At 35.7% G+C, this 26460-nt stretch overlaps 1 protein-coding gene across 1 annotated transcript; it reads right to left on the bottom strand.

The window, feature by feature from the left end:
* Positions 1-5064: 5064 nt before the first annotated feature.
* LOC148815107 (myelin-associated glycoprotein-like) lies at positions 5065-24576 on the bottom strand. Its single transcript, XM_088904975.1, has 15 exons — positions 24504-24576; positions 21173-21259; positions 20323-20697; positions 19114-19401; positions 18246-18281; positions 17617-17985; positions 16376-16672; positions 15207-15318; positions 12040-12087; positions 11112-11159; positions 10170-10214; positions 9870-9914; positions 8995-9042; positions 7434-7508; positions 5065-5334 (listed from the first exon to the last, which is right to left on the bottom strand). Coding segments are annotated over exons 2-15 (1833 nt in total). The 5' UTR covers positions 21219-21259; positions 24504-24576; the 3' UTR covers positions 5065-5333.
* Between the last annotated feature and the right edge of the window lie 1884 nt (positions 24577-26460).

The following is a 26460-nucleotide window of genomic DNA, read 5'->3' on the forward strand; positions in this document are numbered from 1 at the left end:
CTATTCTTTATGAAAAACCTAGGATCTAAGTCAGGTATGGTTAAATATCTCATACTACTAATAGAACCTACAGTATTCAAAATCAATTTATAGATACACACAATAAGTGACTAGAAACCCAGATTGATTTAGTCTTGGCAGCATACTGTATGCTGTATCTCTCACTACATTTATGCACACAATCCTAACATATTACAAATTTGCCTTATTAGAAGGCTTAGTTACAATAATAGGCACTGAATTAGGTTAAAATTCTTTCTAAGCAAAGGATTCAAAAAAGATAAACAGGAAAATATATGCACATTAAACAAAGAAAGAAGAGCACCTCAGGATCCTTAAGTTAAAGGAGGGGTTTGTATTTTACAACTCTAAAATATAAGACTAAACAGTCTGTATCTCCACCGTCCTTTGTTGAAAAGAAAATAATATATTTCTATTACAAGGTGTTAGTTAATTTCGAAATAACAATTAGATATTTTAAGTAATTACAGTGAGAAGGTTACCTTTGAACCACAAGGTTGGAAGAATCCAGGATGTGGAGGAAGACAAATCCAATGTAAATCTCAATTTGGATGAACAGGAGGCAGTGTAAAATACTAGCACAAACTGAGCCCCTTGCCAGAAAAAAAAATACATTTCAGATGTGCGTATACAAAACCCCTCCCATCCACAATAATAAAGTCAACTCAATGTAATAAGGAAAGAAGGGAATAAAACAGGTTTAATTTCATCTGAGCGTCTCAGGATGCATGCAATATCCCAGGTTGATCTTCTGAAGAAGGAAATAACTTTCAGTCACAAATACTCTGTAAAGGACAAGCCAGCAAGGACATCCTCCAGGTATCGCAAACGTCAGACCTCTGAACAGCTTTTCAAGGGTAGTTACAGAAAAGGTAGATAGTAGTGTCATGTATTTTAAGGTGGAAGACTAGTTCACTTAACACATGTTAGAAATAAGCCTAAAACAAAACAAAATCTCTAAGTAAGCATGTTTTTCCAAATGCTAATCATGTGGGAATAACATATGATTTTATTAATGGATTAACTAGCAAAGTGTTATACTACAGTACCCAAGTACTTAGGGATATTAGATTTTATTGAATTTTATAACAATACATTATTTACAGAACCTATAATCTGCATCCAATGCTATCCTTATCTGCTTATTATTCAGGTACATTGATTATCTGATACACTTCATTACTCTCAAGAGATCAACATGCACTTCATACAGTATACAAATGATCAGTTGTCATTCTGTCAATGTTAACCATGTCTTATCTAAATCATGGCTTATCTAATATGAGCTGAGTCCTTCTATAAAATTAGCCCAATGATTAGAAGTTAAAAGCATCATGTAGAGCATTATAAGTTATTAACATTTATAGTAGTCTGTGTTGGATAAAGGAGCTAAATGAAGTGTGATCAATAATATCACACTTCATTTAGTTCCTTTATCCAACACAGCACAATTTCATCAATTAAGTTTCACAAAATAAGTGACTAAATGCAAAACGTATTGTATTAACTGAAGCTAGTTTTCAATACCCAATTAATTTAATACTAGAAGTAATAACAAGCAAGAATTACTGAATATTAGTGTAGTGTACTGCTTTATTAATATAATACTTCATGTCTGCATCACAATATGTCTGTATAGTTAGACCACCAGTTGAAAGGTAATATTATATATCTAAACTCAACATTATCTACATTAATTAATTAATTTTTGCAAGACAAACAGATATACAGTCGAAACCACTAAACTGGATTCAATATAGTGTTCATTTTGTAATTTGTAATGCACAAAGCTATGCGTGTTCAGCACAGTGAACAACACCCCCATGTGTGAACCAAGATAATAGCTTTATTATCTGATGAGATCTTCCAGTTTCTGAACAACTCGTCTAATTCTGATAATGTTCTTGGAATATTGTGTTAGATCAGTCTGTTTTGATAGTTGGTTGCTAATATTAATAAATATGATTTCAGTAATTCAGTAAGATCCAAATGAATGCAATAGAGAGATGAAATGTGTAGGAAGTATTTGGGATGACTCAAAGTATGTGACAGCCTGTCTGTGTACTTAGACTGCCCAACCCCTCTCAGTATTGCAAGGAATAGGAATGAGCTAGGGAGCTGTTGCAAGAGTCTATATGGGGTGGCAGGAAGAGTGAGAGAGAGACACGCAAAGGGAAGTCTTGGGTTTATATATACGTAGGCAAGTGGATGTTTGCTAGATTAAGATCTAACATTCCTCCCAAAGGTGTGTTATAAACTCCGTATGTTGACATTAAATACGTCAGTGTTAAATTTGACCTTTCCTACAGACAATTTCTAGGAAAAAAAAGAAGCACTGAAAGCAGAATTTGCAGTTCTCATTTTAAATTTTGCTTTGTGAATCCACAGTTCTACTAAGACTCTTTGCAGAACACCATAAAGTGGAGTGCAGTCAGCATTCAAATTGAACCCTGCTGCAAGTCTTAAAATTGTGTTTAAACTTAAGATTAAAAACATAAAATAAGTTGAAACAATCATAGCAGAACCATGCTTAAGTAATTAAAATTATGAATTATTTGAAATTCTTTGACCCTTTATTTTCCTATATGTCTGTCAATACAATATTTTTGGATTTTTTTATAGCACTCAAAGAGAATCACAAGTACTGTATACCTACAGTATTTGGTATGTTCTGCACTATATTTTGCTGTTATCTATCTTAATATAACTATGCATATTCAGACAGCTAAAGCATTGTTGCAATTGATGAATTTGTTAAATAAATTTAAGAAACGTATAGGCATTGCAGATTGAGCATAAACCCACAATGGAAACAGTGGACAGCTGAAATCTTTTTACAGCAGTGTATTTGTGAAACAGTGTGGTTTCAGTAATGGAAGGCATAAGATGACAGAAAGATCAAAAGAACTACCAGGAAAGTACTTTTAATTTTTATTTTATTGTGACTGAACCACGAAAATGATTTGAAACTGTCAAGCAGAAAACAGATTAATAGAGTGATAACAATGTTGTATACTATTAATGCAACAGAACTAGAGAGTTATATTTAGACCAATTCTTTATTTGACCAGACCCTCTGTTGTCCTTATCGAATGTTGCTTTTTATTATAATTTTCCTTCCAAACTGAAATTTTATTAAAATTAGCGATTCATACGTCATGAGGTGGTAAACAAGACTACAACAACTCTGTTAGATTAGTGAAGGGGAAGTGGTTACTTTTAAATGAGTGGAAGTGCTGGAGACTAGGGTTTAAAATGTCCCACATGTGGTTTTATAGTTTAAAAAGGAAAATACAAACACACACTGGTTTCATGCAACACACTTTAAAAACGATATCAAACAACATTTTTGTTTGCCATTCTACAGCTTATAAAAAATAAGAAAAGTTACATACTGTATGACAGATCTTTTTGGTTGTTGATACTGTAGGTAAGCGATTGCAGGATCAGTGCTGACAGAAGATGGAGCGACTGTGTCCTGGATCAGGTGATGGAGGGAGGGGTTCTCTAAGGAGAAGAAGCCTGGCCCTAACATAACATTAATGAGAGGAGGAGTAAGCAATTCCTTGATCAGATCCTTGAAGGGAGTACCAGAGCTTAAGGAATGGAGTCCAATGAGCAGGCAGAAAGAGGGTTGTTGTACCCCTGGGGAAAAATCTGGCCTGCCTTGCTTTCTCCCAGCTCCTGTTTACATCAGGGAAAGAATACGAAATATTTCACCTGGACACAAATTAAACATTTCTCAAAACATAGAGGGAGTCCAAGGTGTCTTTAGGACCCAGTGGTTGGTCCAGGGAAAAGAAGTGCCTGAAATGTCTCAGAACTGTACCCACAGTCACAGGCAGAACTGGAAAGGCATGGTAGGAGTTGCCGGCCTTCTCCAAGTTCAAGATCAGGTCGTCGAGCGCAGAAGCAGAAGTGAATGACTGAGTGGTGTAGGTGAAGAGTCTGTGGTCTCAGCTACAGCTGGACCCTTGTTGAGATGAAACGCTAGGAAGAAAGAATTCTCTCTACAGCAGCCTTGATGGAAACCACCCAGAAGGAGGAAAAGAAAACTGAGACACCTTCAGAAAATTTTCAGCTGCAAACCACAGGAAATTGAGCAACAAAAAATCTAACACCAAAATCTTTTGCTGTAATACCAAGAAACCATTGAAGTATTTTCATGTGCAAAAACGCAAGCATCTGTTCAGTCTGCAAAGGTAGTCGCATGACACTATCTCTATGTGCATTTACTGTACATTCTGCTTTAAGTGAGGACCACTTTGTATCTGAAAGATCCTTCAGTGTCTTACTAGCATATTGCCATTACACTCTAATCCCATAGTAACAAATTGCCAGAGGCTGTCTGATTTCCTGGTGGTTGATTTTGAGCAGAAGTAAAAAAATATTATAAAAAAAAATTATAACTGGCACAGAAATCTACTTTCATCATATGAACTTAGAATAGGGATCTACTGTAGAAATCACATATGCATACTGGTTTCCCACAAATGGCAAGAAACAAATTTGCTTATTAGTTCATTTAAACAAAATACAGGTGGAATCCAGAGAGAGTGCAACAGCCTGCAGTATAATGGCATGAGTTATCACAATATGGCATCTAATTTAAACCATCATACAGCAATACTTAACAACAAAAGGCATTTGCACCCCAATGAAACTGCAGAAGGAATCAGACACACACAGCCTGGTACTTTAATTTGGATTTTACCAAGACATTTGTAAAATAAATGTTATACAGCATGGAAATTATATACTGCATATAAAATTGCACACAATGACATGTTGATTGTTTGAAATACTTTATTCACTGTTAAATGTATTAATTGCTATTAGACTGCTAAACTCATACATTTGTTTAAATATGTAGTCCCTGTTGCAGTGTTTGTGGGAAAATATCCCATGTAAAACATTTAAATGATTACATTTAAATGATAAAACATTTAAATGATAAAAAATGTATCTGCAAAAGGAATTATAAAAATTAGCTAATCAAACAGTCAAACAGTTTACCACTTTATTTTGAAAGCCTTTTAATATATGAAATCTCAGTGTAATTAAAAAGCTGAAATAGAGCCACTATTAGTTAACAAATATGTTAAGTGTAAAATTATGATTAGAAAAATACGTGAGTTTGAAAGACCGTGTCAGGTCCCAGTGCATTCCAGTCAATTTGGACTAAACACAGCCTCCTACTGGGCTAAACGTGTCCAGTAGGAACATGCTTTGCTGGCTGCTGAAGAATGAGCTGTATACGTTTTCCAGTGGGTCTTCTTCAGCTCACAACACCTCACATCAGTCTGTGACAATCTGGACAGGAATAATAGGAATCGTTATGCAGATGAAACTATGAACCAAAAATGACATAAAACTGCTAAAGATTAAGCGATCACAAGAGGTAGGTCAAAATATCGAATGCATGCTGCTTAGCCCACATGTCAGGAAAGCACTTAATCAGTTGATGAAGTGTTTGATCTACATTTGGACCTTTCGTTGAAGGCATTTTTTTTTTCAAGCTTTGGAAGCAGTCTTCAAACAGAAAAATATGTGGTATATTATATAAAAGTGTTTTCCATCATTAATGAGTAATATAAAAAACACTTTGTGTTAATTAGTAAATTACTAACTTTAGAGAAACAAGGTATTCATATATTATTTATAAGTAGAAGCTCTATACTGTACAGTAAAGAGATGATTATACTTAATTCCACATATGCTGTATAAACTGCTAATGGGAGGTTGTTAAGAAACATTACATATTTTATTCAGCATTGTAAAGCAAATTTACTGTACATTGCTAAAGATCGTATTAGCTGGATTTTAATCAAGAATCTATGACTTCTGCAGCTCCCATTCTATTAAGAAGACTACTGTACATTTTCATAAAAACTTTCTTAGCCAATTACTGTACATGCTATTCAAAACTGGTGGCAGTAGAGCATCAGATGTAGGGTTCAAGTCGCTGTTTGGGCTGTTGTGTTTTTTCAGATAAAACTCACCACAGAGCAAACACTTTACAATTGTGTTTACAAATGTGGTGAAATTAAGTGCTGCAGCAGTGAACTGTTGCCGGTTTCTTTGAAACATTCGAGTGTGACCGTGCATCTGTTCCAATGAGATAAAAACTTTCTGCATCTGTTAAGCCTGAGTTCAGAATTTTCTAAGAATAAAGGGTTTTTCTAATTTTAAGACCCAGTTTTCAACCCTATATCCACCCTTGTGGGATTTCCTAATGAAGTTAAGCAAATTATTTATGTACACTTGATCTATTTCGTACTTTGTTAATGAATTTTAGAATGTATTGTAAAGCCAAAATTGACACAAAAAACTGGTGTGATTATTACTGTCTATATAACCTATAGGCAGGCATAACAGGTACAGTATGAACCAGTAACAATCATATATATTCATTGTATAAATACAAATGTATATATTTTTAGAAGGAACAAGTAATATGTTTATTCCATACTGAAAAAAAGAAGAAAGAATACACAATGTTTCGGCATTTTATTCCTATTTTTAAATTGGACATAAAACTATGCAGACTGCTGTTTACTGTACTTTAAACATTTTTGTATCAATCATAGTGTTACAGTGTCCTGACCTTTGTTGACGGAACCATGCAGATGTGATCTTTCTGTGGTAAGATCCTAAGCATGCATGTACTGTACAAACAGAAAAACTTACTCAATAGTTCCACACCAGAAGTCACTAATTATTATCTGCATGCAGCTTTTTATTTAAGAGTATAAAAACTATTTCAACGTTTCGCCTTCACAGTCCAGCAATAATTGCCCAGGTAATTTGAGCACTAAAGAGACCAGACTTTAATTTAATTTAACTTTAATTAAGGGATTGTTGTTTATATTTGAGGAAATTATTATTCCTACCCGTGTTATCATCTGGCTAGTACACCTCTGATTTTGTTAGTGATGCATTAATTTCAATACTGAAATATGTTTCCCCATCTACTTTTGACAAAGGTCCTGGGGACTTCTGGGATAACAGTAGATTCCCACTTTGCCCTTTATAGTATTTGTGTCTTAGTTTCAAGATTAGAATTTTGTATTCCCATCTCATTACAAAATATATAGAATGTTCTTCATAAAGCACCCTTACCTGTAGCTGCAAATCTATAATGTACTGTAGAAACATTCTAATAAGGTGCTAAACTCACCAGTGCAATTCAAGGTAATGTTGAACTATTCACACTACCTTGTTGTGGCTCATAAAACTAAACTTATTTTTGGTTTTGTGATGATAACAGAACAGAAAATTCTCAAGACATCGTATATTATAAGATAGGATTGCTTTCACATCAGAATGCTAGAGACCTAACCATTGTTCTGTACTGTCCACACAGTGAAAAGAGAGGGAAAAGGAGTTTTAATCTACTCAAATATACTTACCACAGACTTTCATACAGATTCCCCATCTGTGATCTAATTTCCAGTTCAAGTTTACTTTTGATAGGTTTTTGTTTTCTATAATGAAATTAAACAAAAAAATGAAAGATTTGTTAATGCAGACATGGAGCTTCACCCCTACATATACTGTACTTTATGGAATATACTGTATAACACTAGGAATGCAAAACCACAGATTTCACCAAAGTTCTAAATATTTAACGAAGGATTTGATCGTATTCCTAAATATTTCAGTAAGTATGTGGAAACCCTTTCCTGTTTTGTAATTATAACAAGTAACATAAACTAAGAGGAATTATTTCCTCATAATTGGAACTGTAATCAGTCTGTCTGTTTCTTTGTCGAGCTGTACTATTATCATTCCAATTAAATTATCATTTATCACTATGGGATAGTTGATTGCTCTGTAACTGAACTAAATTCCACTGACTGTAGAGCTACTGATGTGCTCAAGCCGGCTTGTTACGTCCCAGTGTGGTCCGTGTGTGTTTTGTTTCTATGTTGTTTTTTTTTTGTTGTTGTTGTTTCTATGTTCCACACTTCCTGACTTTGGTTGTTCTCCCTCCCCATTGGTTCATTAATTCATCACCCTTGCCATATTACGTCATTCATAATCAGCTTCTCGACCAATCAGAACTCAACTTCTTCGGTATTTAACTTGGAGGTTTCCAGAACGTAGGGCTTTGGCTTCGGCTTCGTCTCTCTTCGTTTTCGTTCGTCTCGCTTCGTGTGTGAGTTTCCGTATAGCTTCGGCTTTGTTGGTTTGTGTTTGTCTCCTCCTTGTACTTTAGTTCATTTGTATTATCCCTTATTTCACCATTACCTTGCCCAAAAGTGTTATATCAACCTCTGTGCTCTTTTGTACCCTATTCCTAGTGTCTACACTCGTTTACCCTTATTTGTATTCATAGCTCACTTGTGTATTTGTGTGAACTTTTGTGTAAAGGGTTAGTTAAGGTTGTCAGGTAACATGGTGCGCACGTAGTTTGTCTTTGTATTAGTAACACTAGTTTAGGACAGGTGAGTGCCTTTTGTCTTGTATGGTTTTGGGTAGTCAGTGAAGGTTAGTTAGGGCGTTAGAAGACGCCGAAGACCGGGTGTTTCGTGTTTTGTTTTGTAGTTAGGTCAGCTTCCCCTCGCTTAATTAGCCAGCTCCATTTCGTTTGTTATTTTCGTTCCTTTGGCACCACTCATATTTCTTTACCCCCATACCAGTCACCTATTCAAATTGTACACATTTCACTTCTGTTTACCTATCCAAATTCGTTACAACTATCTTTTTTCCACACCAAAGATTTCTCCCTGCATGCCTGGAATTCCCTTAATGTCGCACTCCATATACCCCTAGACTATCGGGGTGCGTAACACTGCTCATTCCCTGGTTCATGGAAAGTCTGTTGGTCTTGAAGAGTAAAAATGGCTTCAGTGTTCAGGCAGGGAGACACAACAGATAAGGCAACAGTTTATCTCACAGCTGCCTCTCACTAAGGAGGTCAACATACAGTACAGTATGCATCAGCTAACAATAGCATATGAACCTTACCCATTATCCTCTCCGCCTGCACCACAGGTTGTATCAGGCCCACAGATCCTGAAAAGAAAGTGCAGGTTAACACCACGTAAAGACAAATTTACAAAAATGCATAGTCAATGTGCAACATGGTCACAGAAAAGAATGTGATACAGTGGTCTGAAAGCTGTCACTATTCAGTTCTGGGCTGGGATACCTTTTTGTTTGGGGTTTGTATGTTCTTCCCTTGCTTATGTGGGGTTTTATGTGGGCTTCATTTGTGAAGCCTTTCTACCTGCTACCTGAAGAAACCTTGCTTTGCTCTGGAATTAGCCCAGAGATGTGACCAGGTGGAATTTTAGTCTTAAATGCAGAAGAGTGCAAGACGATCTGATCAGAGTTTTCAACATTTTGAAATACACACTGACAATGAACTTCAGAATCAATAGTGAAACAAAAACCACACTGGGACACTAATAGAATCTAAGAGGAAGTGCATTTAAAACTGAAGAAAAATAGGAGGCACGTTTTTACATAAAGTATAATAGATGTCTGGAACAAGTTACCAAGCCATATTATTAAGTAGTACCATTAGTTCTTTCAAGAATGAACAAATGGGATCCTTCAATCATTTAGCTGCTAAAAAACAAATGATCTTAGTGGTCCCAATTACTTCATTTCATTTGTAGTCATTATGACATGTCCCCAAAACACCTATGATTAATTGTGTAAATCATGTAATTGTTTTTTGTTATAAAGACTAGAATTATAGGTAATCTACCAGACTAACTTCTTGGAAATCACAAAGCAGGATATATCTGATAGGATTTTACAGAGCTGCCTATCATTCACACTGTATATTCAATGGGCCTTGAGTATTAAGTTGCAAAAATATTACAAAAACTCACCCATGGTCCAGTCCCCATAAAACATGACTGTCTTTTTGTTGGCTCCTAAAATCAACAGAAAAGTAAATATTAATTTATTATCCTTACCAATTCTGCAAAATGTATTCATTATATCACAAACCTTACTGCCTGACACAACTGCACATACAATATGATGCTCATTTACACCTCAGTATGGATAAAGCAGGGAATACTTAATGGTACAATGGTACTAATCAATGGTACTTAATAGAGCTGCCTATCATTAATACATTCAATGGTCAGTCAGTATTAAGTTGCAACAACAGTACAAAACCTCACCCTTGATCCAATCCCCATGCACCACAGCTGTCTGTTTGTTGGGTCCTAAAACCAACAGAGAAGTAAATGTAACATTTTATCCTTACCCCTTCTACAGAACTTTTTTCTAATAGTGTAACCATTACTGCCTGTCACAACAGCATTTACAACATACTGTATACAATATTGCTCATTTACTGTAAATCTCCATTTGGAGACTTCTGCTTCAGCAGGCCCACTAAATAGCAGGTAGAAAGAAGAAGAAATTGCTTGACCTGTTGAATAAAGGGGGAAATTTTTAGGTAGTAGATTGAGTAAGGCTGAATTGAAATTTAACGCCTGCTTGTCAGAAGCCAGCAACCATATCACCCTGCAGCTCTCAACTAGCCACCCACTGAAGCTAAGCAGCGTTGAGCCTGGTCAGTACCTGGATGGGAGACTATGGTTGCTGCTGGAAGTGGTGTTAGTGGGACCAGTGGGGGGTGTCCACCCTTCAGTCTGTCTGGGTCTTAATGCCCCAGTATAGTGGTGGGGACACTATACTGTAGTGGGTGCCGTCTTTTGGATGAGATGAGATACCAAAAGATCTCTTGAGGGAATCACAGTCAGGACCACCTAATGATAGGGCTTAGACTTGAACAAGCCATGTCTGGACCATAGAGCTCAGCCTGCACTACTCTTTAGCATTACACGTACATTTCTGTAGTGGATTAGCTACTTGGCCCCACACACCCTCCTAAGATCTCTTGGTAAGAATATTGCCATGATCTCTTGTGTAGGGGAGAGAATCAGTGATGAAGTCATCTTCACAGGCCAAGATCTTTGGAATGCAGACACACTGGAACTTGCCAGATTGTATACTGTAGGTGCCACTGCTAAAGAAATGTCTCAGGCCTTCCTGTCAGGAGATTTATATTCACTGCATCTGTTGTTGTTGATGTAGATAGTGATAATGATCCTTACCTCTGATTCAATCCCCATGAGTCACAACCTTGACTTGTCTGTTGGGTCCTGAAGAAGCAGGAATTAGAATGGATAAATAGAATTTCAGGAAATATGTCGATATCTTTCAAAATGCATAGCTAGCATGCAATTTAGGTTGTAGTGGACTGTGATTTGAACAACTTGAACTTTCATAGCTCCACAGAACAATATATTTCACGCTCAGTTGTGACTGTGTGATGTGGCTTTCATTTGAAATTTATACGAAACACAATTAAAAAAGAATATTTTCTGAAAGTCAACAGAAATCTAAAATCTAAAGGAACTTAAAAAATCTAAATGAACATTTGTACTGCTTCAAAAGGTTTTGGAGCTTTATGACTAAAGATGATTATTTCCATTAATTAGGTGCCTGTAGGTAGGTAGGTCCCTTTTCAGGCCATCAAGGCCCATGGGGAATGGGGGGCAAGGGCCACCGTTTTTATTGACCATCTGGAGGCAGAGGTGATGTGGCAGCATCACACTTCCGCTGGCCTACTGCCCTCGAAAGGATTAACCCCCAGTACTCATTTAGAAAGCAGGCTGAGTGGACCTGGAAGCCATCTGGAAGGAATCAGAGCAAGCTACATCACTTGCCCCTACCTGGGATTGAACCCATATGTTTACTGAAAGTACATGTCAGAATTTACACCCTACAGATTAAACTACTGTTGCTAATTTGTGAAAAAAAGTTTTTTAAGCTTTAAAAAACCTTGTTAATAAAGACAGCATCTTGCAAAACTATTCTCTCCCTGCCCGTGGCTTACATTTACAAGTGGTATGTATTAGACTTAATAAATTATTAACCTTTCTGTGAAGATATGTGATTATGTACTGTAGATGTTAGCATGAACAGAACCCTTCACGGCCCACTGGTGTCAGTGCATTTCCCTTCACGCTCTGTACTTGCCTTTGATTTTTCCAAGACTGTTGGCCACCAAGATTCCCTGAACTCCTTCTGCGGGGCCAGTTCAGTCACATGAGAAGGAAAATGAGAAATCCCGTTTATGTTCAGTGGAGGTCTTGAAACGCACATACTGTAATACGACTAAATACACTCAGAAGAATGGGTGACACTCGAACAATGTCTTGCCCTCTTTAAGTTATTAAATTTACTTCCGTTATGAGTGCCTTGCTGTCATCTTTGGTTCAAGATGAATCATTGAGTTTTGCTAAACTCAGTGTTTGTACCTCAAAGTTTTTGAATTTCTTAAGCAACTTAGCCTGTGGAGACAGGTAATTTGCGAGCTACAGCCTAAGTCATGTTTGAGAAAGACAGTGGTGGAGGTCACAGTTTGAAGATCTGGCTTTTACCACATGCAATCCTGTAAATAAATGATTTTGAGAGTTTCATGAGATGTTCTACTGAAGATCAGTCAATACTAGTGCCCTGCAAATGCAAAAAGAAAAGCTTGCATTTTTCATAGCTGACTGCTTACACTTCTACAATGACATCTCTGCGCATTACCAATTTACCTTGGAAGGTCATTCTATTGTGCAGCTCTTTTAAGAATCTTTGTACTTTGCCAACTTTGAGCTTTTCTCACTATATCAGGACAGCCTGACGAACTGAAGATCTTTTTTAAATAGGAATAAAGATGTATAAATTGCTTTGGTTGAGGAAAACAACAATGTTTCTGAATTGTGTTAAACAATTCTGATACACAAATGAAAGTCACACAGAGAGGAGGGTGCCTTAAAATAATTTATTAGTTGTAGAATGCATAAAATATGATTAGTATATTTTACAATTCAAATATATGTTAAAGATTTGAAAACTACTGGCTGAACATTGTAGCATAACAGCACTATCTCTTCTTCAAAACATTAGCAAAACAATATACACCTTTACAAAAGTAGTTTGGAAACCCTCAACATATTTACAAACAGCGAATCAATTATAGCAATGAATAGAAACTAAGAGGTTAAGTAAGGGTTACAGGTCGCACTAGATATATTGCAAATTTTATATAATGGTATATGAACAAAAGAAAAATGTATTTTTATTACGTTAAAATAGAAGTGACTCCAAATATAGACATATCTTCTAAAATTTTTGTAATGTTCGGGAAGCAAATTAGAAGGTTTTCATTCAAGTGAAATTAAGATTGAGATTAATGTGAGGTTTCTTTTTAAATGAATTAATACTGTAATACTTAGTTTGTATTTGTCAGTAATCGTACAGTATGTGTTGCTGTATTGGCTCCCAAAAAGCAGATGCACAGCAGCCAAATAAAAGGTCAGCCTACCCAAGATAAATTGGCAATGAATTGCGCAGAGCTATTTGGATGGTTCACTGTGTGAAGGCCTTATTAGCAGAACAAACTAATTTTTACTTTTGTAGTCAGAAAGACACATTGGAAGATATAAGTAATAGGTTTATTCCCTGCTGAAAAGAGAAGAAAGAAAACACAGCGTTTCAGCTGTGGAGCCTTCTTCAGGTGTAAGAACTCTTATTACTTGTTCTTTTGCAGCCTGCACATGCTGACGCAGTTACCCACCTGAACTACATTGGAAGATATCATAAATAACAGTGAACCACCCCTAAAAATACTGTTCAGTTCATTCATCACACAACCTTATCTCTCTGTCTGAATTCGAACATAAACACTCACTTTCCTGTAGAATCTAATAAGTGGGAATTCAGTTTGGTCAAATTCTAATAACCAGCCGATGAATGTAATGAAATAGTGTGCTTAGTACTTTAGCCTTAACTTGCCTGGCTGAGGAAATGACAGAGCTGGTTGGAGATCAGCGCTGCCACATCCCCTCTCATTTATGAGGTATGTGCCAGGGACAATTGTGATATTGGGGTGAAAGGAGGGGGTACTGGAAAGATTTGTGCAGAGCTGTGTTCAGTCAGTGAGCGTGTATGCTCAGGGAAGCAAAAGTGGGAAATTAGAATATAACTTCCGCTCTTGAACTTCTATTCAATGACGCAATTAGTTAGGTTTCCGAGCACTGCCTCCTTAACATTGGTGAGCAACACTTTGGTTAAATAGCACAATAGTAAATCGTGCAAATAGAAAATATCCAGTCTGTGTTACATGTCATGTTTAAGAGACGAAAAAACCTTCTGGCTGTAAAATATCTAGTTGACCTGGGACCAGTTGCCAACACAGCATACAATTTTTTAGACAATCTAATGCACCCTACTGTACATCCTGCCTTGTGTTACTGCATAAATCACTTCCCAGATCTATGTGTAGCACAGACCATGTGTTTAGCCTGTAACAGCCTATACAGTAGCTCTTGTCAGAGTCTAATTTGCTTCTCTGAAGGAAAAAAACATGTAAATAACTATATAAACTTAAAAAAATTTGGAGGTTTTGGTAAAATAAGCATTTTCATCAGGGACAGGGCAGACGTTAAGATCATTATTTATCCTGAGTCTTGCTTTCTTGTTCTTAAAGGGGTTACTGAATATAAATTGAAACATTCACATTTTTTCAGTGTCACTGTACAGAGATTTCAAAAACCCACTCACAATTTGTTTCTTGATTTTTTAGATGAATAGGTCATTGCTCACTTTCTATAAGAGAAATCTAAGTAATGATGACATCAGTGGCTGAAGCAAGGAAACAATTAAAACTGAGCTACAGTATGAGCAATACGCAATGTTCTATGCTAGTAGTGTTTAAGTTTAACTAAAATTCGAGAATTATGGAAGAAGCTTTAAGAAATCGTCTCGCAAAGCTGCCACTCTCTAAACAAGTAATAGTATTACATCAGCAAATAGGGCTCAATTTAAACTTGTCTTTTTACTAAGTGCCTTTGTATTAAAGAACAGCTGGTATTTTCTTTGAAAGAAAATTAAAAAAAATATACCCCCCTCACTGTTAGCCCCTTAATCGTGTAACACATGCAATACAGCTCTTTATTGTTGATGATATAAAAAAGACCAAAAACAGTACTTCTGAAACAAGTATCAAAACAATACAATAACAGGCAGAACGTTCACACAAATTTTATGTCTAGAATGGTTCTAGACTACTCTTAATGGCACTTTCATTTGTGTTCAGTAACCCCTTTCACAATGATCTGAACAAAACAGGGTTGTGCACAGAGCATGCTTACGTGTTCAGTCTACTTATCTTCCACTTGTAGAGTCCCACTAATATGATCGCGATCACTACCACCGCAACCACCGGGATAGCAATACTGAGGACGCCAACAGCACCTCCTTCGCCTAAGAAAAAAAATCACTTCATTAATGCAGTGCTGTTGTGGTTCTTCCATACAGGACATCATATCATTTATTACCAGGACACATCTACAGTAACTATGCTTCTGCTTCAGATACAATACAGACATTATTTCCACTAAAATAACAGGCCTGCTACTGTTCATTTGACATTGGTGAGTGTCATGAACTTGACAAGTTTCATTGTCCTACTCTACTTTTTATTTTGTGAAACGTCTAGGTGGGGCTACCCACTGGTGGTGGTGGAGGGACGTTCCCATTACCTGTAAAACACTTTGTGTGGAGTGTCCAGAAAAGCGCTATATAAGTGTAAGGAATTATTCATTATTATTACTAAACTTTTAGTTGAGGATTTTTTCTTATTTGATTGTTGCTCTGCTTCTCTGAACTCAGAAATATAAAAAGAGCTGTCCACTTTTCCTGCCTTTAAAACTGTCATCAGTATCATTTTTTTAGTCCAATGTGAGCCATGATTACAAAATATCTGCTAAATTAGGAAGATGAAATCTATATCTGATAAAAGTTTATTTTTCTATCTATAATTCTGCTAGAAAAAAAAGGTTCACTCCACATTGTTTCACAGATGTTGTGTAGAAATCACTATTCAAAAATAAAATTGGCAAAAATTGCAGAAATAGCAAATAGCAAATAAACTGTTCAGATTCAGCATCTGCCGTTTTCATTAATTGTGGAAACCATTCATTACAATTAAAAATTCCTGCAACAAAACTAAAAATACCCATTCATAAACATGAAACAAAAAGACAGTTGTTCTTTTTTTACATACAATGACATAGATTGAGATGAAAGTATATAGTTGATATTAGTTATTGTGTTAAAATGGTTTCCATCACATCTGTTAGAACTGCAAATACAGTAAGCATTCAACTGGTTATGGATGAAAAAATACTCACAAGAAATCAACAAACATGTATTGACAGAGGTTTCAATAAGGTACTTTCAGTCTGTCTAACCAGGTCTTTTTTTCCACTGAGAGCAAACCAGACAGGCCAGCCCTCTACGTTTTGCAGTTAATACTTACTTTTTACATTTAGAGTGATGGAGCTCTCTTGTGGATTATTAAGTTTAAAGAATTGAGCAGTGCAGGTCAAGCGTGTATTGTGGTCACTGGCTAAAGGTGTAAATGTCAGGACTGATAACACTTCCCAGTTGCCTTGGCCAATGTCTTTATAGTGAACAATGGTCTCTCCGTCCGTCCGATCCCAAGACAGAGTGGGATGGTTAGTCGGACAGCTATGTCTCACTGAACATGTGACACTATAGGCAGAGCCCGCATGGGCCAATTGTGTGTAGGTCAGCACGGGTTTCTCTGGTTCACCTGAGAAAAAAAAAAACAGCAGGGTTTGTAAAATCTTCATGTTCTCAAATTTCAGAAGCCAAGCAAAACTGGGTCTGGTCAGTACCATAATGGGAGGTCTCTCAGGAGAAACAGATTGCTGATGTATGTTTACCAGTGCTCATGGACTATCAACGACATTTATTCCTCTGGACCACAGTTTTGAAACTAATGCTCCAGTATCATAAAAAAGGACACCATTCTCCTTCAGCTGAAATAATAGAATGAGGAATAGAACTACTTCATCATTAAAAATCCAATGGCACTGTTTGTAAGATAAGAATCAGTGTGAAGCATTGTAGGATCAAAAGATATATTAAAAGGTAAGCAAACTTAATTATATATATATATATCTCATAATAACATCAATCAAACATTTTCTCATTAAAAAAGGCCAAAACTAGTAATTCCAAATTCTATTTAAGGTTAGGGTTTAACCTGGTTAACAATAGTATGTTTATACATGGAGTGTAAGTGTAATTTAGTCTAGTATAGTTTTTCTCAGAGTATTGATTAGATAGTGTTCCTTTTGTAAATGGTATGTCAGATGCTGTACCAGCTTACCCCAGTACAGGGAACAAAAAATAATTATTATGTTTTATTTAAACACTGTAACTTTGATTTTGCTCTGCTAGAGTTGTGGGGATAACAGGATGGTAACATTGTGAGTTAGGGGGCTGTGCAATCAGGTTTGGACTTTGCATGCCTGTTTTGACAAATTAATCTAAAATGATTGAGTTGACCATGTCTTCTCCAATCTCTACATTTGCAATAATATTCTTTTCACTTCAGAATTCCCCATTAATACTGTAAACATCTGATGATGTTTGCTGATAACACCATTCAACAAGTGATGTGTAATTATATGAGCATCAAAACCCAATACTGATCATGTCCCCTATCATAAGTATTTTAAATTAATTCACCTTTCAAAGCCATTGTTACATACTTCTCTTTGAAGGAATAGTTATCCTTTTCTGGTATTTCAACTCTAAGCCAGTATGGTCCTTTATCGTGTGTTTTAACCTCATTGATCTCCAAGGTGCAATTCTCGTCCTCATGTGCTTTTCCAACAAGCTTTGTGCGGCCCTTGAAGCTGTCCAACACTTGTGTTTGGTCATTGTGATAGATGTTTCCTTTGTTATTTTTCCAAATTCTTCTCACCATTGAATGAACTTTCAAATCCCCAGGAAATTGAAACCCACAGGGTATCACCACACAGGAGCCAATTACGGCTGTTATTTCAGGAAGAAGTTTGACTTTCCAGATATCACCAAGTCCTGCATTATCAACCTCTGGGAAAAAAAAAGAATTAGTAATGAAATGGTTCAGTAAGTGCTTAGAGACAAAAGAGCCTGACACACACAACAGGTGACATGAGCTATAGATCCAAGAGCAGACTCACTCTTGAAGTGCAATGATGTTGATGACATCACTAGTTGTGCTTTGTGAAAGAGTAGGCTTGTTCTCTGTAGTCAACTAGCCCACTTTGTTGGCTTATGGGACAGAGCGTTACTCACAAGAATGGCAAAAAAGTAAAATCTGTTAAACATACCATTACCAGTGGGAGATTTCGTTGCTTCTGGACCAGCTGTGTAGGGGAAAAGATAACAAAAGATAAAGTTTTTCTTACGATATTTTTAATTAATAATTGTATTATTCAATTAAAAATAGTATTTTAGTAAAAGTAGTATTATTCAAGTTCAAGGATGCCTCTGAATATAGAAATGAATAATTGCAGATGTATTCATTTTCATTCACTTTGTTAGACTTAACAATAACAGTTCCTCTTTTTTTTTCTCTTGACCTAAAGAAAGATTGTGCTCACTGTACAAGTTCAGACATTACTTTGACAATGCATTTCATGCAAAAGGTCAGGTTTCAATGATATTTCCTATTCAAATACTGTATAGTGAAAACGTGCACTTTATCAGTGTGTGACAGATATTACCAGGGCAGTTGGTACGGTGTGTTCTCACAAAATTTACAACTTTGGAGACTTTAATTTAGGTCTTTTCAGACTGCACAATAATTAAAAAAACAGCCTCCCCAACATTCACCATGCCCTTTAAATACCAAACACTGAGTTGAATTACAGTATGTGAGAACTTACATTCCTAATCCCTTACACTTAGTGACCTGTAGTGGCAGGTCAGTTTTAATTACAGCACTTTCAACAGCTGGCCTGTGACAAACTGGTATATTGATAGCTCTGGCTATCAAATCAAGATAATTCTTAATTATAATTATTTACATCTCTTTAGTCTGACGTTTGAATAACCATCGGCAATTGTACAATATTGGACGGTAATATCTATGCAAAACCACAAAGGAATCAGCGTTTTATATTTAATCTTTAAAACATTTGTTCTAAAAACGTTTTTTAAGAAGTCATATTTCACACCTACAATAGTAATACTCACTTTGAACTGCTATAGAAACAGAGCTCTTTTCACTCTTGCCTCTCCAGAACTCAGCAGTGCAGGTCAGGTGTACATTGTCTGTGGATTTGGGTGTGAATGTTCCAGTGGACAGCACTTCCCAGATGCCTTGGCCAAGGTCTTTGTACACAGTGTGCTCTGTGCTAATACCAGTCCATTTGAGAGAGGGTTGGTGTGTAGAACAGGTGTGTCTGGCTGAACAGCTGACATTATAGGTAGTGCCCACATGTGCTGTCTGTGGGGCAAACAGGAGAGGACTTTCTGGAGAGCCTAGGAGAAGATATAGAGTACGAAACAAGTAACTACAGAGTTTTAATACTCATCCATTCACAGTATTCAATTCAATTCAATTTATTTTTATATAGCGCCTTTCACAACAAAGTTGCCCCAAGGTGCTTAACAATACAATTGACGATACAGTTTGTCGACAATACAGTATACAGTAACTTTCAAACAAGGAACACCTTTGCCAGGTTATTGGGTGTTTTTGACAGAAAGACTTTTTTATGAATAATATACAGTATATGTGAATATTAATTACAGCTTGCAATTTCACAATAACTGAAGAAAAGACTGGCAAGATTTCAAATTCCATTTTGTACTGTATGTATAAAGTCAAGCTTTATGAACAACTGCTGCTCTTAGCAGGACTCATTAGCAGGGCATAGTTAATTTTGTTTAGTGAAACAGACATATATCCTGTATTTACCTTGCATAATCCATTCAGTCATTTTAAGACCATGTAATGACTAAGAACTAATAATAATGCAAATGATCAATTTTGTGATGCCAATAAGCATAATTAAATAGACTTGTACTGTAAATCAACTTTGCTTTTATAAATTCAAAGCACCCAGCCAAAGACATGTGGTTTACCCTTATTACTGTAAGAATTATGAGTGGTACTGCTGTACCACTGGGAAATAGTAAAAGTTATTTAAAACTTGGATTTCCTTATTATTCAATATTCAATTATTCCCTTATATATCCCACTGTTAGGATAATTGTTTAATTTTCTTTTCAATGCACTATAGATATATTTACTTTGTTCTAACATTCTATTACAATATATTACTTTACGTATAGTGGCATATACTGTAATATGAGAAATGTGTTTATTGTTGATGCAAGTAGAGACCATTTTTGCTCAAGAGAGAACTATAGAAATATGTAAAAAGTGATGTCTCTTACCTTGTGGATCAATTGATACACAATCATGCATAAAAGAGTAGTTGTTTACACCGGTTATTTCAATTCTGAAGCAATATGGTCCTTTGTCTTTGACACTAACTTTATCAATCTCCAGAGAGCAATTTCTTTCCCCCACTTTTCCAACAAGTTTCGTCCGGCCATGAAAACTTAGTATCATCTTTCTAATATCTGTGTGATAGATGTACTCTGGGTCTTTTGCTTCTGTATGCCAAGAGCCACTCATCTTAAAGGAAGCCACATCATGTCCTTCATAATCAAAAGTACAGGGCAAAACCACACAGGATCCCACAAGAGATTTGATTTCAGAAACTGTTTCAATCGACCAGGTATTAGCAAATGCAGGGCAATGAATTACTGAAAGAGAAGGAAGTCAACATTTTTTTAAGGAATATGTGAAGAGAATCGTATTTTTTTATTTCATTTATGCCTTGCATTCAACTTTCCTCACAATAATCAGAGAGCACCATCTTCTTGATGTCTTTACAGTAATCAAACATCTTACGCCCTGTGCTGGTGCCTCAAATACATTTGTGCTCAATCACCTAATATGAACTCTCCATTGCAAAACTTAAACGAGAACATGAAAGACAAATAAAGCCTGTGCTTTACGGTTTTTAATTTAAAGCAGTGTTTTAAATCCTCCAACATTCTGCTTAAGAACTGTTATTACAGACTCCATTGTATCCACACAGATTACATTTATGTTAAACATAATGAAACCTTGACCTGTCCACCAAGATGCAGAGTTAAAACAGTTTTCTTCTTTTAGCTTCTGCAGTCTAGGGCATTCTACTATGTACAGTAACAGCAACAAAAACAATAATAGTACCTTGCACACATAAAAAGACAAACATCATCTTTGTCTTCTTCTCCATAGTTCTGATCTGTTCTGACCTCACTGCTGTCTCAAAGTATTCTGTAAAGACATGGCAATGCAAAAAGCACCAAATGCAGAAAATATTACAGCATAGCAAAGTTCACATATGAAAACAATCTACTAAGCCTGTCTTTCTCATTTCATTGATTTGCTTTATGGCCTAGGAGTTGCAGCAAGCTGTTTATGAAAACATTCCATTCTGTTAGAATAGCATATTTACATACAGCATTAATAGGGAATAGGTTCCAGCCTTTCATAACTCTGTCTTGCTCTGATAAGTACAGTCCCAGCCCCACCGAGATACACTGGAGTTCCTGCAGGATTCTCATTGGCAACTCCAGCTTCTACCACAGCCCAGGCAGTGGAGAATCACACTGCTCAGAAATGCAAGGCCATGTGGAAAATCGATTTTATCCAGATTCCAAGAGGCTGAGCTTATGTAACAGGCATAGCACCTTGGTAACCTCTTTCAGCAGAATTCCATGCCAAAAAATGTGGCTTCCTAAATGTTATACACCATTTTAAGCAAGACACATTATATAGTTTGTAAATCATCAGCTTCTGTCATGGTGTTTGTTCCTCTTTCATTGATTCTATTGTATAAATTAATCTAGAAGACACTGTGTTCTAGTTTAAATGTTGCATGACTTGAGGTAGTTAACCTGTATGGCATCTTGATACTGTACATTCAACAGTGCAGACTGTAGACTTTATGGAAAATAAATTGGTGAAACGATAATATTTTTTGCTTAACCTTCAAATAATAATCCCTAGAAATCCAATAAAATTCTATCATTTCCATTTTGCAGAGTGTACATTTTAATCACAGATGGCAATATTGCCTATCAAAGGTTTCGTTATTGCAGCTTTTTACCAATAAGAGCAGTCTAAAGACAGTCTTTTTGTACAGTTGTGCTGTAAAACCTCAAGCTTGTTAGGTCTACTGTATTACTGTATGTACTGTACAATATTCAGTACCAGCTCTCTGGGTGCTGAAGAACAAATATTGGAACCATCAATATTTGATTATATTATTAGGGCTGATTCTTTGTATGTGTTTGGGAGAATTTAATAGAATTGCCCTTACATGGTGCTAAATAACTATTACATGTGTCTTCTTCTGTACTTCCTAGTCAATTTACAGTATACAGTATGTAGTTTAATACAGACCAAAATGGAGTTACATGTATATATTTCAGAAATGGATCCATTACAGTATAAATCAGAAAACCTGCCGTACAAAAAGTTTGCAGGACCAAGGACCTGTACTTAATTTCAACTCTTATGGTAACAGAAAATGGAGTTCCAGTAAGTTTCATGGTGTTGACACCAGCTTTCTTGCTGAAAGCCAGATATTTCAGCAAAAGAGAACGATCATGTGGCTCATCTTTAATGATGAAAAAGGAATGGCTTTTTGCAAAAATAAAGATGCGAAACACTGAGGCTTGAAAAGGTTTTCTACAAAGGTAGAATCTGTTTATTGCGCAATATAAAGTTTTTGAATGCAATGAAAAATCTGTCACCATTAAGGTTTCAAGCAAAAGAATGCGTCACACAAATCCCATTTGTAATAAGTATTACTTAAAAAACCAAATGCATCTCAGTTCTTTTTATGAAGATTGTGTCTCAAATACCTTCATTAGAAGGAATGCAAAGGTGTTAAGGTGTATAAATGTGAACTTTTTTCTATTTCTGAAGCCTTCGTGATGTTCTATTTTTAATTTATTATCAGTGTTCTGAGAAATGTATTGTTTATGTGAATATCTTTTAAGACATGAATTCCTCCAAAATTTTGAAAGGTTGGTGCGTACTGTACAGTATGTGTACAAATAACCTACAGTGCCAAGCTATAATTGACAAAGTCTTTCAGGGGAATTAAAGGTTGCCAATTGTTTCTTTGGAATACCACAGTCTTGAATTCAGATTGGTTCACATGCAGCATTCAGCAACAATTCTTTTTTGAGTAACAGAGGAATAAAAGTGTCAAACTTAATTTCTGAAGATCTCATCACCTTTGTCACTATAACAGAGGTTGGTAATTTCATTATTTCATTTAAAAAGCATTTTTTCTAGTAAAAGTCTTGTAGGTATTCAGATGTGGAAAATATCTATTACAGAAAACTGATTGTTTTAATACTGAAAATACTGCTACAGTGAGTATATGCTTTTCATGTCTGAACATTTAATTTAAATTAACTTGAAACAATCATAAAAGTTATCTCTTATTTTTTTAAAAGTAGGCAAAATTATCTAATATGGACGGCTGTAAAGAAAAGCATTTATTAAATGCTAATTTTAATATTTAATGGTGTGACTTATACTTAGTTACTTACCATGCATGTGGATTTAATATAAAATGTGGACTCGTATTCTAGGGTTTTGTCTGTACATACAGTATATGCATTTTATTTGCACTTTTATTACATTTATTATGATTTTTTTTAATGCTAATAATGGCAAATCAAATTCAGAATATATGTCCTTATGTCAACAGCCAAATTTTATACTTTAATTCTTTCTAATACTACGGGGTGCTCTCTTTTAAATAGTAGGATTCTTTAGACCTTTGCATTTTATACAAATACAGATCAGATAAAAATCAGAGAAAAATACATTTCATTTATGAACTAAGACGTCTTCTAAGAAATCCTATCGTAAAATGTTCTGTATCATAAGATTACAATGCCAACATGAAGGGTGAAAACACAAACATCCATTGACGAATACAAAAATGATACAGGTTTTAATAAATAATTAATTTTAAAGCTTTTGTGTTACAAACAACTGGTCTCTATAGTTCTGAAGATCCATAGTCCTCAATATGTGGCTGAAGGGAGTACATTCATATTATAAAATTGTTTAAAGCTCCATGACACATAAGGCGATTACATATATCACTCTAACCTCATCTAGTAAATAAGACAAGACAAAGCACAACAGGAATGAGAATTTAGTTTTAGTATTCTGAGGTATGAGCTAAAAACATATCTCATCAGTGTTTAACAATACTGGTGTCTTGACATCTCCATCACCCAAAGAGGGCAGTGTGTTAGCACAAACCTTTGTTGTTGACTAATGTATTATTTCACATTTTATTAATATCATAAAAAGTGAAATTGGTAAGTACATAAAAAAGTAAAGAACAGTAGCGTACTAGTTTTATTTAGTTCCCTAAGAGATGAGTAATTGCACTTTTTTATTATGAATGCCCAAAGAAACAAAGAAAGCCTTTAAATTTTAAAAAGGTGGATTCCGAAAAGCAGAATAATTGAAAGGCGCTTACCATGTGATTCTGATTAGAGATGAAAAAGAAAATTGAAAGTAAAGTGATGCTCCTTCCTCAACGTACTCTGTTAAGGCACTTGGTACATGTCTGTAAGTTAAATTATTTATATATAGAAAAGAGGAACTCATTTTCCATTGAATGGGCTGAGTTTTAATCAGAGCCTCCTTATTTGGCAATGAAACCAAGCTATTTTAAATCCCAACCACATCACGTATACATGTGTTAGGAAATTGTCTTAGCATATACATTTTAAAAAGTACATAATGTACTCTGTTTATGCAGTGTAGACATATGTGCATATACATTTCATTACAAAAGTATCTTCCCATTACTCTGAGATGGTGATGAATAGAGATCCTGAGATGGTAATGAATAGGCATTTGTAAATCTCACCTGGACTGCTGTGGCTCACTTTCTAGATATTTTCTGTCTACAGCCACGCACAGCTGTCTGATGTTATAGAATCCAGCTGCATTCAAACTATTTTACTTTTATTTTGTTTACCTGTACTGTGTATTTTTGCAAGCCACTGTATGTAATTTACCTTTGAAAATGGTGTCTGCTAAGTAAATAGATAACAATAACGAGCAAGAACATTTGGAAACAGATACAGAACAATGGATCATATTCAAGACATCTGACAGTGTACAACAGATGTACAAACTGAAAGCTGTATGTTTGTATAACTACTGTATATACGGCATCCAAATTATTTACATGTACATACTCTTTCAAAATATCGGTTTTGTTGTTGAAAAGTGGGGGTTTTGGAGGTCATAATTAAAGAGGTGGGTAGCTGCATCAGCATGCATAGGCTGCAAAGGAAGAAGTAATAGGTTTATTCCACGCTGAAAAAAAGAAGAAAGAAAACACAACATTTCGGCTGTGGAGCCTTCTTGTACCTGAGTACAATGGTATGCTTACTTGAATGTTTCCTCACATAATAAATGACATCACAGATTGTTGGAGACAAGAACATAAAACAATGATATGTGCCAACAACATAGCAGAAAGTAGCAGTGTAAAATACAAGTATCGGCAATATGCATAAACTGAAGGTTAGTGGCAATAACAGTACATGAGATTAGTACAGAATACAATAGTAGCAGTATATGTTAGAAGTGTAACAACTTTCACCTACAGCCAAATTCAAATAGCAGCAATATGTAAAAACCAAGTAGTGAACGTATATGAGTTCAGTCCAAAAGCAGTAGGGTGTAAAGTGAAGGTTGGCAGATTAAGAGGTGGTGTTCAGATGTGTCATGGCTATGAGAAAGAAGATTTCTTTGAACCTAGAAGTTCAGGCTTTTATGCTCCTAAATCTTCTGTCAAAAAGAAGGAGACAGAAAAGTACATGTCCGGGGTGTTTTTGATCCTTAATTATATTATCTGTCATTCTGATAGAAATTGTATATGGCTAATAAAGTGTTCTTATCTTATCTCTGTGGATTCAAGCTAATCAATGTACTTCCCCTGTTCTGGGTGATGCATCTCATTACTGTTTCTCAATCTTTGAAATGTGAACAGGATTACACCTTAGTTCAGGTTAGAGACTGATTCATGTGTCTATGCAAATGTTGGAAACTTTACTAATGCAATTACCTTCAGCACATTTAAAATGTTGCACCACAAACAAACACAAAATCATAAGATAGGAACAGTACCTTGTAATGATCTGGGAGAAGCAATATGACACTAGCTACAAAAGGTTCATGCTCAAATAAATAGTTAAAAATGAAAACAAACAAGTACAAAAAGCTGCATCGAATATCCAGAGAGATAGGTGAAGAAGAACATAAAAAGTGTGAAACAACAGGAAACAGAACATTGCTAAATTCAACCTGACACATTGCTGTTGATTTAAACCTGCAATCAGAGAACAGAGACTATCAAGGAAGCCTGAAAAGAGAAGCATACAATATAGTACCTTGTGTCCCACACACAACCTGGGGTA

Source organism: Atractosteus spatula, chromosome 25, assembly GCF_055471065.1.
Source record: "Atractosteus spatula isolate fAtrSpa1 chromosome 25, fAtrSpa1.hap1, whole genome shotgun sequence".
Classification (NCBI taxonomy): domain Eukaryota; kingdom Metazoa; phylum Chordata; class Actinopteri; order Semionotiformes; family Lepisosteidae; genus Atractosteus; species Atractosteus spatula.